The 14004-nt window shown below is 45.3% G+C and overlaps 1 protein-coding gene across 2 annotated transcripts in view; it reads left to right on the top strand.

Annotated features, from left to right (window-relative positions):
• B3GNTL1 (UDP-GlcNAc:betaGal beta-1,3-N-acetylglucosaminyltransferase like 1) overlaps positions 1-14004 on the top strand; it is a 431353-nt gene that overhangs the window by 46119 nt on the left and 371230 nt on the right. For both annotated transcript variants that reach the window (XM_073606958.1, XM_073606957.1), the window contains exon 5: positions 10995-11059. In XM_073606958.1, the coding sequence (XP_073463059.1) occupies positions 10995-11059 (65 nt within the window). The remainder of the gene's footprint in view (positions 1-10994; positions 11060-14004) is intronic.

The following is a 14004-nucleotide window of genomic DNA, read 5'->3' as shown; positions in this document are numbered from 1 at the left end:
AGGGCTATGATCTGGAAAGAAATGACTTAAAGCAGAACTCCAGTCTTCCCTTCAGCCTTGCATAGTTGTACAGCACTGTTGGTTAAGTTTCTTGATATGGGGGACCTCAAGTGCAGTCCCCAACATCACTAAAGGGCCTCACATAGAATTCAGTGAATTTTCAGTGTCGGTGTCAGACACACAATAGGATATAGTCAAAGACCCAGGGGCGTGCGGTGAGGTGAGTGGCTGGTGAGGCACTGGCTAGTATCAGAGCCAGATACACACAGGTTACATACGCCGTGAACGCAGGGCCGTTGCTACCACTAGGCAAACTAGGCAGGCGCCTAGGGCGCCCTGCTGCCTAGGGTTCCCGGCCACTGGTGTTCTTACTCTCTTCTCTCTGCAGCAAGCAACTAAGTCTCAGCATCAGCAGGCAGCCGCAGCTCCATTCGCACATAGTGTTAGAGGCGCAGCGGCGGCAGAGGACTGCGTCTGTATCCCATCTACCGAATGAATGGAAGCAAGCAAACATTCCTTGATGGGCTCTGGTAGGCTGCATTGATGGGCTCTGGTAGGCTGCATTTGATGGGCGCTGGTGAGGCTGCATTGATGGGCGCTGGGGAGGCTGCATTTGATGGGCGCTGGTGAGGCTGCATTTGATGGGCGCTGGTGAGGCTGAATTTGATGGGCGCTGGTGAGGCTGCATTGATGGGCACTGGAGAGGCTGCGTTTGATGGGCGCTGGTGAGGCTGCATTTCATGGGCGCTGGTGAGGCTGCATTTCATGGGCGCTGGTGAGGCTGCATTTGATGGGCCCTGGTGAGGCTGCATTTGATGGGCGCTGGTGAGGCTGCATTTGATGGGCGCTGGTGAGGCTGCGTTTGATGGGCGCTGGTGAGGCTGCGTTTGATGGGCGCTGGTGAGGCTGCGTTTGATGGGCGCTGGTGAGGCTGCATTTGATGGGCGCTGGTAAGGCTGCATTTGATGGGCACTGGTGAGGCTGCATTTGATGGGCGCTGGTGAGGCTGCATTGATGGGCGCTGGTGAGGCTGCATTTCATGGGCGCTGGTGAGGCTGCATTTGATGGGCCCTGGTGAGGCTGCATTTGATGGGCGCTGGTGAGGCTGCGTTTGATGGGCGCTGGTGAGGCTGCGTTTGATGGGCGCTGGTGAGGCTGCGTTTGATGGGCGCTGGTGAGGCTGCATTTGATGGGCGCTTTATTAAAAAAAAGTGGGGTTTACACGGGCAGGGGAAAGGGGGTGGAGTCAGGAGGGGAGCCAGGGTTGCAAAATGAGGTTTCGCCTAGGGTGTCAAAAATCCTTGCACCATCCCTGTGTGAACGTTAAGAGTGAAAGCAATAATTCTAGCACTAGACCTCCTCTGTAACTCTAAACTGTTAACCTGTAAAAAAATGTTAAGCTTCGCCTATGGAGATTTTTAAGTACCGAAGTTTGGGGCCATTCCACTAGTGTGCGCACTTTTAAAGCGTGACATGTTTGGTATTTATTTACTTGGCTTAACATCATCTTTCACATTATACAAAAAAATCGGGTTATCTTTAGTGGTTATTTTTTTATTTTTATATATATATATTCGTGAAACAGGTATTTAAAAAAAAAAAAAACGCGTTTGATAAATTGCTGTGCAAATACTGTGTAAGATAAAAAGTTGCAACAACCACCATTTTATTCCCTAGGGTGTCTGCTAAAAAATTATATGTTTGGGGGTGCTGAGAAATTTTCTTGCAAAAAAATGATGATTTTTTTACATGTAGGAGAGAAATGTCAGAATTGGCCTGGGCGGCTAGTGGTTAATTACCATAAGTAAGTAATATACAAATAATTATTATATATTGTTTTTAAGGTAATTTACTATAATTTTCAAAAACTGTACTCAAGCAGGTGGCTTAACGGACAAATTACTGAAGTTTGAAGTTCACAGTAAATAGATAAATAATAAATTATTATCTTACAACATATAGCATAATCATATATGATTTAGCTTGATTAAAAAAAAGTACCTTTCCAGCAGCAGATTCTCATTCTCCCTCTTAACTGTGTGAGAAAAACATGAGATTATGTATAAACCTTATACCCATAAACACATGTTTTTTCCTTCTAGTTAGGAGGGCTGGGCTGGAAGGGAGCATTTGTCTTTTAGACCCATGCCCCTTCTATGACACTGCAGTGAGAGGCGTGCCTCCACTGCAGCATTTTTATTGGACAGCTTGGGCTAATGGTACTCTATTATTGGTCCAAGGCTCCAAGCTGTCCATTGAGCTCAGTGCTTCTGACAAGAAGTGAGGAGAGGCACTGTGAGCTCATCCTCTCAGTCTGCTATAAATGGAGTGTGCCGGCTTGTATCTAAACTGGCTGCTCTGTATGTATATCTTTTTTTTTTTTTACATGGGGCCGCATACACACTATATTGTCAAAAGTATTGTGACGCCTGGTTTACACGCACATGAACCTTAATGGCATCCCAATCTTAGTCCGTAGGGTTCAATACTGAGTTGGTCCACCCTTTGGGACCTCACAAATGCTCTTCTGGAAGAATGGTCAAACATTCCCATAGACACGCTCCTAAACCTTGTGGACGGCCTTCCCAGAAGAGTTGAAGCTGTTATAGCTGCAAAGGGTGGGCCAACTCAATATTGAACCCTACAGACTAATGCCCCGTATACACGGTCGGATTTTCCGACAGAAAATGTGTGATAGGACCTTGTTGTCAGAAATTCCGACCATGTGTAGGCTCCATCACACATTTTCCATCGGATTTTCCGACACACAAAGTTTGAGAGCAGGATATAAAATTTTCCGACAACAAAATCCGTTGTCGGAAATTCCGATCGTGTGTACACAAATCCGACGGACAAAGTGCCACGCATGCTCAGAATAAATAAAGAGATGAAAGCTATTGGCCACTGCCCCGTTTATAGTCCCGACGTACGTGTTTTACGTCACCGCGTTCAGAACGATCGGATTTTCCGACAACTTTGTGTGACCGTGTGTATGCAAGACAAGTTTGAGCCAACATCCGTCGGAAAAAATCCTAGGATTTTGTTGTCGGAATGTCCGAGCAAAGTCCGACCGTGTGTACGGGGCATAAGACTGGGATGCCAATAAAGTTCATGTGTGTGTAAAGGCAGGCGTCCCAATACTTTTGATAATATAGTGTATAGCTCAAAACAATTGCAGAGAGAAAAAATCTGAAGGGTCTGAAATACTGACATCTGCGTATTTTAAAAATGAAAGACCAGCCATGCTCAACGAAGCTTCTATGAAACCCTGGGGTTCCTCCAGAGGTTGACATTCTTCCCACTAATCTCCAATGTAAGGGACATTCTTCTCACTGACCACCTTGTGGACGGCCTTCCCAGAAGAGTTGAAGCTGTTATAGCTGTAAAGGGTGGGCCAACTCAATATTGAACCCTACGGACTAAGATTGGGATGTCATTAAAGTTCTTGTGCATTATAAAGGCAGGCGTCTCAAAACTTTTGACAACACAGTGTATGTGTGCCTGTCTTTGTGCTGGGAGCACGCCACACATTGTTCTTCAGCCTCCTAGCCCAGAGAACAGGGTCTCTGCGGGAGCCCCGGGTCCCATACTAACGATCAGGACCTGGAACTCCTGGTTCTGAGTCACCTGATCGTTGTGGCATAGGCCTCATGCACACGGGGCGTTAGAAAAAATGAGCTGCAAAAGCCACTACCAACGTCAGGAAAAAGCGGCTGTAAAAACTTGCTTTTAGTAGATTTTTGCATTGGCATTATTGCGCGTTTAGCTTTTAGCAGCGTTTCTCTGCCTGTATTCAAAATCAATGGTTCCCCATGAGAGCACATTGATTTGAATAGAAGTCACATCCAAGTTGGATCATGATGACCTGACTTGTGGTGCAACTTGTTTTCTGAGGATCTTGAAGGGGAGCCCCTCGCCAAAATGAAAAAGAAAAACGGTGCGGGTCCCCCCAAAATCCATACCAGACCCTTATCCGAGCATGAAGCCCGGCAGGTCAGGAAAGGGACGGAACGAGCGAGCGCCCCCTCCTGGACTATACCAGGGCACATGCCCCTAACATGTGGGGGGGTGCTTTGGGTCAGGGGGCTCTGTGCCCCCCCACCCCAAAGCACCTTGTCCCCATGGGAACAAGGGCCTCTTCCCCACAACCCAGGCTTATCGAAATCTGGAAGCCCACTTTAAGAAGCGGGCCCCCAGATCCTGGCCCCTCACCCTATGTGAATGAGTAAGTGGTACCCTTACCCATTCACCCAAAAAGGTATCAAAAATAAATAAAGAGTACACAGGTTTTAAAGTCCATTATTAAAGCAGCTCCGACATATCTTCTCCCTCTGGTCTTCTCCCCTCTCCGGCTCTTCTCCTTCCTCCGGTGATGTCTTCTCCCTTCTTCAGTTCTTCTTCCTCCCCCGCAGATGTTTTCTCCCCTCTTTGGTTCTTCTCCCTCCTCTGCTGATGTCTTCTCCCCTCTTCAGTTCTTCTTCCTCCCCCGCTGATGTTTTCTCCCCTCTCCGGTTCTTCTCCCTCCTACGGTGATGTCTTCTACCCTCTTCAGTTCTTCTTCCTTCTCCACTGATGACTTCTCCCCTCTCCGGTTCTTCTCCCTCCTCCGGTGATGTTTTCTCCCCTCTTCAGTTCTTCTTCCTCCTCCACTGATGACTTCTCCCCTCTCCGGTTCTTCTCCCTCCTCTGGTGATGACTTCTCCCCTCTTCAGTTCTTCTTCCTTCTCCACTGATGACTTCTCCCCTCTCCGGTTCTTCTCCTTCACCCGTTTTCTTCTGCGGTCTTCTTTTTTTCTGGTTCTTCTGCTGCCTCCGGTTCTTCTTCCTCTATCTTCTCCCGACTCTCACTCCCACTGTTGTTACGTCCGGTGTGTGCCGTTCCTTGTATATAATACATAATAATACTTCCTATTCCCATCGCACACATTCCTGGATCAGCTCACGGATATGGGTGCTGTAGCAACAACCAGCTGGATACTGGTTCAAGTCACAATAAAAATATCTGCCAGCACACCATGGAACAATGTAGATGGCGTTCAAACATGTAAATTTCTTGCATGATCACAACACAAGGAGAGTGCAACGTTTCGGAGTCACTCAGGACCCCTTCGTCAGGCATGTTCCTTATATAGTCATGGGGCATAACCCTCTGGCGACGTCATCTGGAGACCCCACCCCTTGTGACGTCACTGCCCCATCATGCTTTCGTTAAGCCGCGTTTTATAGCTTCTTGCAGCATCCAGATGTTTTTACAGCTGTAGCACCGGTCCTCAGAACACGCTGGCTCTGGGTTTTTTTTTTTTGCAGCTTGAAAACCTATGCCACTTCCAGATCCTAAAATGTGTGCATGAGGCCATAGAATATCATGGTGAGGTGTTTTTTAAGCTGCAAAAAAAAGAAAACGCCAGACGCTGCTAAAAGCAGCTTTGAAAACGCCCTGTGTGCATGAGGCCTTATAGTTGCAAAGGGTGGGCCAACGCAATATTGAACCCTACAGACTAGGACTGGGATGCCATTAAAGTTCATGTGTGTGTATAAAGGCAGGCGTCCCAATACTTTTGGTAATATAGTATATGTTTGCCCAAGAATGCACAGATTTATTAAACTCCTTTTACCTTTTCTGTTTTTATTTCCTTTGTATAAGTAGCTGGATATCTTTCGGAAACTGTATTTGTTTTATTTTGTGATGGGAGGAAACGGGGTGGATGGAGGCAGCATGGAACTGGATCATGAGAAAAACCGATCTGTTGGAAGAAAGCTCTCTTTTTTTTTTTTTTTTTCCCCCCTTGCAGATAATGTAGAATATTAAACTTTGTTATCTCCCGGTGATCCACGGCATCCTGTTTCCCATCGAATCTGAGGGAATTTGCTTGCCTCCAGGTGGAAGCACTGGCCACGTTCTAAAAATAACCTTCTATTTATTGAAGTCTTGGGGATAGAACCCCTCTCTCGTAATAGAATCCAGATGTGTTGATGTCACCAACACTGGCCTTTCTCAGAGGTGTAGATGTTCTGCCAAGCTCAGAATTCTAGAAACAGGAATTCGAAGCTGAATTTGTTATTTTCAGGATGATGAGGAAAACAACAATCTCTGGTCAAGGTGAAAGGTTCTGACCATGTATTCAGAAAATAAAAGTTTCATAGTAAAAGGAAAGATTAGTAGAAAGTAGAGAAATTAACGTGTGGTGGTCAAGTGATAAGCCTTTGAGAAGGTCCGGTATGGACACAAATAGTTAGGCGGGAGGTGCTAAGTGACGACATCACGTTGGGCGCCATCTTGGATTCCTGTTCAAAGGCTTCTACTCGGAGCTGGTTGCTGTTGTCATTTTAACCCCTTGACGCTGACCGTATGCATATTTACTGCCCCCCTGGACTGTTTTTTTTTTTTTTTTTTTTTTACATGGGGCCGCATACACACTATATTGTCAAAAGTATTGTGACGCCTGGTTTACATGCACATGAACCTTAATGGCATCCCAATCTTAGTCTGTAGGGTTCAATACTGAGTTGGTCCACCCTTTGGGACCTCACAAATGCGCTTCTGGAAGAACGGTCAAACATTCCCATAGACACACTCCTAAACCTTGTGGACGGCCTTCCCAGAAGAGTTGAATCTGTTATAGCTGCAAAGGGCGGAGCCAACTCAATATTGATCCCTACGGACTAAGACTGGGATGACACCAAAGTTCATGTGCGTGTAAAGGCAGGGGTCCCAATACTTTTGACAATATAGTGTATGTGTACCTGTCTTTGTGCTAAGAGCGAGGTGCACAGAGACCAGAGTCTCAGCGGGAGCCCCGGGTCCCATACTAACGATCGGGACCCGGAACTCTGAGTCACCTGAGCGCTGTGACAGCCTCTGATTTGCTATCATAGTGATCAGTCACTGTGAAGCCCGCCCCCATGTTTCTCTCTCTCTCTGTGAAGGATGAGGAAAGATACATTGTATCTCTCTCCTTGCAGAGAGTGACATAAACAACTGTGTAAAAAAAATACCTAGATGAAGGTTTGATCTAGGTCAGTGGCTGGGTTAGGATTTGGGTCAAGTAAGGGTCAAAGGTCAAGGTCAGTATATTTTGGGCAGGATTTTTTTCTATATTTTTTTAAATGAGTATCAGTGTCACTTCGTGTCCACTGTGTTATAGGTAGGATAAAAAAAATAGCAAGATATGCATTATTGTTTCTGGGCTGTACTGTGGGTACAAACAACAACTAACATACACATATGTGGTATCACTGCGATCGTCAGGAGCAGGGGAATATCTTTTGGGTTGTTCTTTGGTGGTAGGTTATGGTAGTAACAAGAATAATACAGCTAAACTGTAAAAATATGTATATTTTTTACTATTTGGGGCCAGTTTTTCTATGATAATAAAAAAAATCAGGAGATTTCCATTGCCATTTGCCACCAAAAAGAAAGGCCAATTTGTCCTGAAAAACAAACGGTATAATTGACCTGGATGCGAAAAAGTAGCTGTGATGATGTGTACAGTTTTACTAACACATGTCAACGTTGCAAAATTGTGCTTAGGCATTAAAATTTGTTTAGCCTTCGACCCCCATACACACTATACAACTTTTGTTGTCTTGATTTCCTTTATTTACCAAAACCATGTAGTGCAAGGGCCGGCCTGATTGCAGTCAAATTGAAACTCTTATGCCGCGTACACACGAGCGGAATATCCAACAGAAAAAGTCAGACGGAAGCTTTTCATCGTCTATTCCGATCGCGTGTAGGCCTCATCAGACTTTTTTTTTTATTTTTTTGAACATTCTGACGGACCTAGAAATACAACGTGTTCTAAATTTTTCCGACGGAACCAATTCCTATCTGGAAAACCGATCGTCTGTATGCTGTTCCGACGTACCAAAAACGACGCATGCTCTAAAGCAAGTACGAGACGGAAGCTATTGGCTACTGGCTATTGAACTTCCTTTTTCTAGTCCCGTTGTACGTGTTGTACCTCACCTCGTTCTAGACGGTCGGACTTTGGATTGACCGTGTGTAGGCAAGACCGCTTGAGCGGAATTCCGTCGGAAAAACCTTCAGAGTTTATTCCGACGGCAAAACTGGTCGTGTGTACAGGGCATTAAGGTTTGACCCCAATTATATGGATTTGGTGAATCTGAAGGAAAAAATTGACAGAAAATTGTATAGTGTGGATCCAACTTTAGGTGCGAAGGGGTTAAAGACAACAGCCTGTGAGTGCAATTTTTTTTTTATTTTACTAATAACTATTTTGGTTTTACACTATGGAGATTTCTTCTGCTGCTTTCCCTGAGTAAAACTCTAAACCTGAGTAAAAGGATCTGAACTGGGCAAGAGGGAGAGATTTGAAGTGTTTTTGATCTCCTGTGTTTATAGTGAGGTCCAACTCAGAGTTTGAGGGCACATCCACTTGTGCCCTGTGGTGGTGTTTTTATCACACATTGGATGAAGTGATAATTGAGTGATTGCAGAATTTTGCCTGGAAAGGCTTTTCCAGAAACCGGCTATCTTTGGTAAATATTGACAAGTAATAGAGGATTTCGAGCTAGCAGATAAGTTGTTTGTTCCACGTAGGCTGCCCTTTTGCTGACTGTTAGAATAACCTCAGACCTTGTTGTGTTGTATGCTATTCAACCTGTTTCCACATGTTCAGTAAAGCTGGCCATAGATGGATCGAAATTCTTGCTGAACCAGCCAAATTGTGATCCATGTGTGGCCGCTCCCGCTCAACAAAAGACAATATAACGATTGACTTATGTCAAATCGGCTTGTTGGGAAATTTTCCACTGAAGTCCAGTGGAAAGTGCCTAGCGCCAGAATACAATGTCTCAGCGGGGAGGATTCCTCTATCCCCCTAGTGTCCAACCTGTGGCCAAAGGGCATATGATATGGAGCAGTGAGAAGAATGTTCCTTACATTGGTGATCAGTGGGAAGAATGTTCCTTACATTGGTGATCAGTGAGAAGAATGTTCCTTACATTGGTGATCAGTGAGAAGAATGTCCCTTACATTGGTGATCAGTGAGAAGAATGTTCCTTACATTGGTGATCAGTGAGAAGAATGTTCCTTACATTGGTGATCAGTTGGAAGAATGTTCCTTACATTGGTGATCAATGGGAAGAATGTTCCTTACATTGGTGATCAGTGAGAAGAATGTTCCTTACATTGGTGATCAGTGAGAAGAATGTTCCTTACATTGGTGATCAGTGAGAAGAATGTTCCTTACATTGGTGATCAGTGAGAAGAATGTTCCTTACATTGGTGATCAGTGGGAAGAATGTTCCTTACATTGGTGATCAGTGAGAAGAATGTTCCTTACATTGGTGATCAGTGAGAAGAATGTCCCTTACATTGGTGATCAGTTGGAAGAATGGTCCTTACATTGGTGATCAGTGGGAAGAATGTTCCTTACATTGGTGATCAGTGAGAAGAATGTTCCTTACATTGGTGATCAGTGAGAAGAATGTTCCTTACATTGGTGATCAGTGAGAAGAATGTTCCTTACATTGGTGATCAGTGAGAAGAATGTTCCTTACATTGGTGATCAGTGGGAAGAATGTTCCTTACATTGGTGGTCAGTGGGAAGAATGTTCCTTACATTGGTGGTCAGTGGGAAGAATGTTCCTTACATTGGTGATCAGTGAGAAGAATGTTCCTTACATTGGTGATCAGTGAGAAGAATGTTCCTTACATTGGTGATTAGTGGGAAGAATTTCAACCTCTGGCTTGGTTGGTTCTCACAGCTCCCTGAGCAGAGAGCTGCTGACTGTCAATCAGCAGCTCTCTGCTCCTCCAAGCTGTGGGGTGTCAGTCCAGGCACCTGGCGGATCCAGACTTTATTGTCACGATGATGCGGTGCCTGGACTGATATCGGTGACGTCAGCAGAGAGCGGACTTCACGAGTACAAAAGTAATTGCACTCCTGTGATCCATAGAAGAAGCTCAGCCAAACGAGCTTTGGCTGAACTTCTCCTTTTAAGAGTTCCCTTCACTGGAACTAAGGGGCCAACCCCAACCCCTGAAAAAACAACCCCCCACCATAATCCCCCTCCACCAAATATTTTGGACCAGTGCACAAAGCAAGGTCCATGAATGAGCGAGTTTGGCCTTGTTTGGCAAACGAAACTCCTTGGTTTTAACTTGAAATAATTTTTTTTTCGCTGGCTGGTAAGCTGTTGCAGATTACCAATCATCGGATGTGGTGGCTGCATTTGTTTTTTACTTTTTATTATAGGCTTTATTCCCCTGTGTTTTCACCTGGTGATCTGGCCAGTAAGACACCTCCTGTATTAGAGCGCCCCCCACTCTGGATGAAGGAGCAAAGGGGGCAGCATTGTCAGTCTGGACCAGCCTTTCTCAACCTTTTCAACATGGAGGAACCCTTCCCAGTCTTAAGGAACCCCTGATAAAAATGACTTACAACTCCTGATACATTAGTGTGATGGTCAGCGGGAAGAATGCTCCTCACACTTGTGGTCAGTGAGAAGAATTACTCCCTTACAGACCGCTAAAAAAATCAAAAGTGTCAGTGGGAACTTATCTGAGAGGCAGAAATTGGTCATTGCTCAAGAAACCCCAAGCAATCACCTTAGTTGAGGAACACTGGTCTAGAGGGAGGCGAGTGTAAGGTGGACTAGCAGATTTGGATACACTAACAAACTGAATCCGAACTCCGGCTAATACTTTATAAGCAGCAAACAGTTTTGCTCCTTTTGGAATAAAGGTTTTACATAAATAAAAGCTGACCGTTGTAAGCACCCCCATCAGTGGTAAATGGTTTGTCTCATCTCTGTAACCACTACACCTGCAGGACAGCCTGTTCTTTTTCCTTTTAAAAGAAAGAGAGCCTAAAAAAAAGAAAACAAATGCAGCAATTGCATTCAAGAATTGGTAAGCTGCAATATAGTAAGCGTTTGCTTTTGGGTTTAATGTTACTTAAATATGACTCTTAAAGAATTGCCAGAATTTTGTATGAATTACATTTTTTTTTCTTGTCTCGTTTCAGTTGGTTACGCAAAGAACCGAGCCATTCAACAAAGCTCCGGGTGCTACTTGTGTTTTTTAGATTCGGTGAGTGCAATTTCTGCTGCCAAACTCTTTTCCTTTTGGGTAGAGTGGAGAAGGATTAGAACCACTGTCTGGTTTTTACTGCTATCTAGTTTGGACCACTGTTACTATACATAGGTAGCTCCCGACTGTCCCGGATTTTGAGGGACTGTCCCGGATTTTGAGGGACTGTCCCGGATTTTGAGGGACTGTCCTGGATTTTGAGGGACTGTCCCGATTCGGAACAAAGTCCCTCTTTCCTCCTCATTTGTTCCTCATTTTGGTCTGATCTATGTAGTTGTATATAAAATGCACTACTTATCTATCAAAAAGTATTTTTATTTGCTCAAACTTTCATTCAATTTCTAAATTGCTCTCTTTGTAAATTTCAAAAGCAAATATTCGTCTTGTGTTTTTTTTTTTTTTACATAACAAACACGTTATGCTTACCTCCTGTGTGTACTGATTTTTGCACAGAGCAGCCCCGATCCTCCTCTTCTCGAGTCCCCCCGCCAGTGCTCCTGGCCTCTGCCTCCTGCTGAGCGCCCCCACAGCAAGCAGCTTGCTGTGGGGGCACACAAGCAGGCATGCTCCCGAGCCGCAGCTCTGTGTGTCCGTTCACACACACAGCCGAGGGGCTTGGCCCCGCCCCCTCCATCTCCTGATTGGCTCACTGGCTGTGATTGACAGAGGTAATTTAGAAGTGTGAGTCCCTGGAGAGGCCAAGGCTCTTACGGACGTTGCTGGATCGAGAGGGGTCTCGGGTAAATATTGTGGGGGGGGGGGGGGGCAGTAGCCTTTATTTTTTAATGCAAAAAAGTGTATTTTTTCCAAAAAAAAGTGCGCTTAAGACCGCTGCGCAAATACGGTGTGACAGAAAGTATTGCAACGACTGCCATTTTGTTCTCTAAGGTGTTAAAAAAAAAAAAAAAATATAGATATATTGTTTGGGGGTTCTAAGTAATTTTCTAGCAAAAAAAATGAAACTTTTAAACACCAAATCTCAGAAAGAAGCTCGGTCCTTAAGGCTGGATTCACACCTAATGCATTTTTAGTGATTTTTGCAGATTTGCACTAGAGTCCATTTAACATGGTTTCCTATGGAATATGTTCTGTAGTGAAAATCTGCAAAATGCAAAAAGCCCTAAAAATGCCATAGGTATGAATCCAGCCTAAGTGGTTAAGCTGCTGAAACTCTTCAACCCCCCCCCCCCCCCCATCCTTCTTTCTTCTACAGCCCCTAAAGTGGTCTTCTTCTATCTCACTCTCAGACCGGTCCTGCCTAGAAGCACACCTCCAAACATTTTAAGATGGGAATGAGGGACACCTACTAGCAAACGTATGTAGGCGTAGGACACGCCCCCTGCCATGCCCCCTTAAAGGGGAAATATTAAAGAAAAAGGTTAACTAAATCCACAAGTGCTTTTTTTGCCACTACTATGCCTTTTATATTGGCTTTTAAAATTGACAAATGCAGAAGTTTAGAATTTGGATAAACACTGGGAAACACTTTTTGAAAGATAAAAAGTGCATTTTATATACAACTATATAGATGAGACCAAAATGAGGGACCAATGAGGTGGAAAGAGGGACAGAGGGACATTGCACTAAATCCGGGACCGTTGGGAGCTGTGCTAGAAGACCTTTGCTGTTAGCTGGTGCTCATGCACGTTCCTTTCTGGTGTTTGCTGGTGCTCATGCATGTTCCTTTCTGGTGTTTGCTGGTGCGCATGCATGTTCCTTTCTGGTGTTTGCTGGTGCGCATGCATGTTCCTCTCTGGTGTTTGCTGGTGCGCATGCATGTTCCTGTCTGGTGTTTGCTGGTGCTCATGCATGTTCCTGTCTGGTGTTTGCTGGTGCACATGCATGTTCCTTTCTGGTGTTTGCTGGTGCTCATGCATGTTCCTTTCTGGTGTTTGCTGGTGCTCATGCATGTTCCTTTCAGGTGTTTGCTGGTGCACATGCATGTTCCTTTCTGGTGTTTGCTGGTGCTCATGCATGTTCCTTTCTGGTGTTTGCTGGTGCGCATGCATGTTCCTTTCTGGTGTTTGCTGGTGCTCATGCATGTTCCTTTCTGGTGTTTGCTGGTGCTCATGCATGTTCCTTTCTGGTGTTTGCTGATGCGCATGCATGTTCCTTTCTGGTGTTTGCTGGTGCGCATGCATGTTCCTTTCTGGTGTTTGCTGGTGCGCATGCATGTTCCTTTCTGGTGTTTGCTGGTGCGCATGCATGTTCCTTTCTGGTGTTTGCTGGTGCGCATGCATGTTCCTTTCTGGTGTTTGCTGGTGCGCATGCATGTTCCTTTCTGGTGTTTGCTGGTGCGCATGCATGTTCCTTTCTGGTGTTTGCTGGTGCGCATGCATGTTCCTGTCTGGTGTTTGCTGGTACGCATGCATGTTCCTGTCTGGTGTTTGCTGGTACGCATGCATGTTCCTTTCTGGTGTTTGCTGGTGCGCATGCATGTTCCTTTCTGGTGTTTGCTGGTGAGCATGCATGTTCCTGTCTGGTGTTTGCTGGTGCGCATGCATGTTCCTTTCTGGTGTTTGCTGGTGCGCTTGTATGTTCCTGTCTGGTGTTTGCTGGTGCGCATGCATGTTCCTGTCTGGTGTTTGCTGGTGCTCATGCATGTTCCTTTCTGGTGTTTGCTGGTGCGCATGCATGTTCCTTTCTGGTGTTTGCTGGTGCGCATGCATGTTCCTTTCTGGTGTTTGCTGGTGCTCATGCATGTTCCTTTCTGGTGTTTGCTGGTGCTCATGCATGTTCCTTTCTGGTGTTTGCTGGTGCTCATGCATGTTCCTTTCTGGTGTTTGCTGGTGCGCATGCATGTTCCTTTCTGGTGTTTGCTGGTGCTCATGCATGTTCCTTTCTGGTGTTTGCTGGTGCGCATGCATGTTCCTTTCTGGTGTTTGCTGGTGCGCATGCATGTTCCTGTCTGGTGTTTGCTGGTGCTCATGCATGTTCCTTTCTGG

The sequence above is a fragment of the Aquarana catesbeiana genome, linkage group LG12, assembly GCF_042186555.1.
Source record: "Aquarana catesbeiana isolate 2022-GZ linkage group LG12, ASM4218655v1, whole genome shotgun sequence".
NCBI classification, from domain to species: Eukaryota; Metazoa; Chordata; class Amphibia; order Anura; family Ranidae; genus Aquarana; species Aquarana catesbeiana.
The sequence above is the reverse complement of the archived record's forward strand: the minus strand, read 5'-3'. Positions and strand labels throughout refer to the sequence as shown.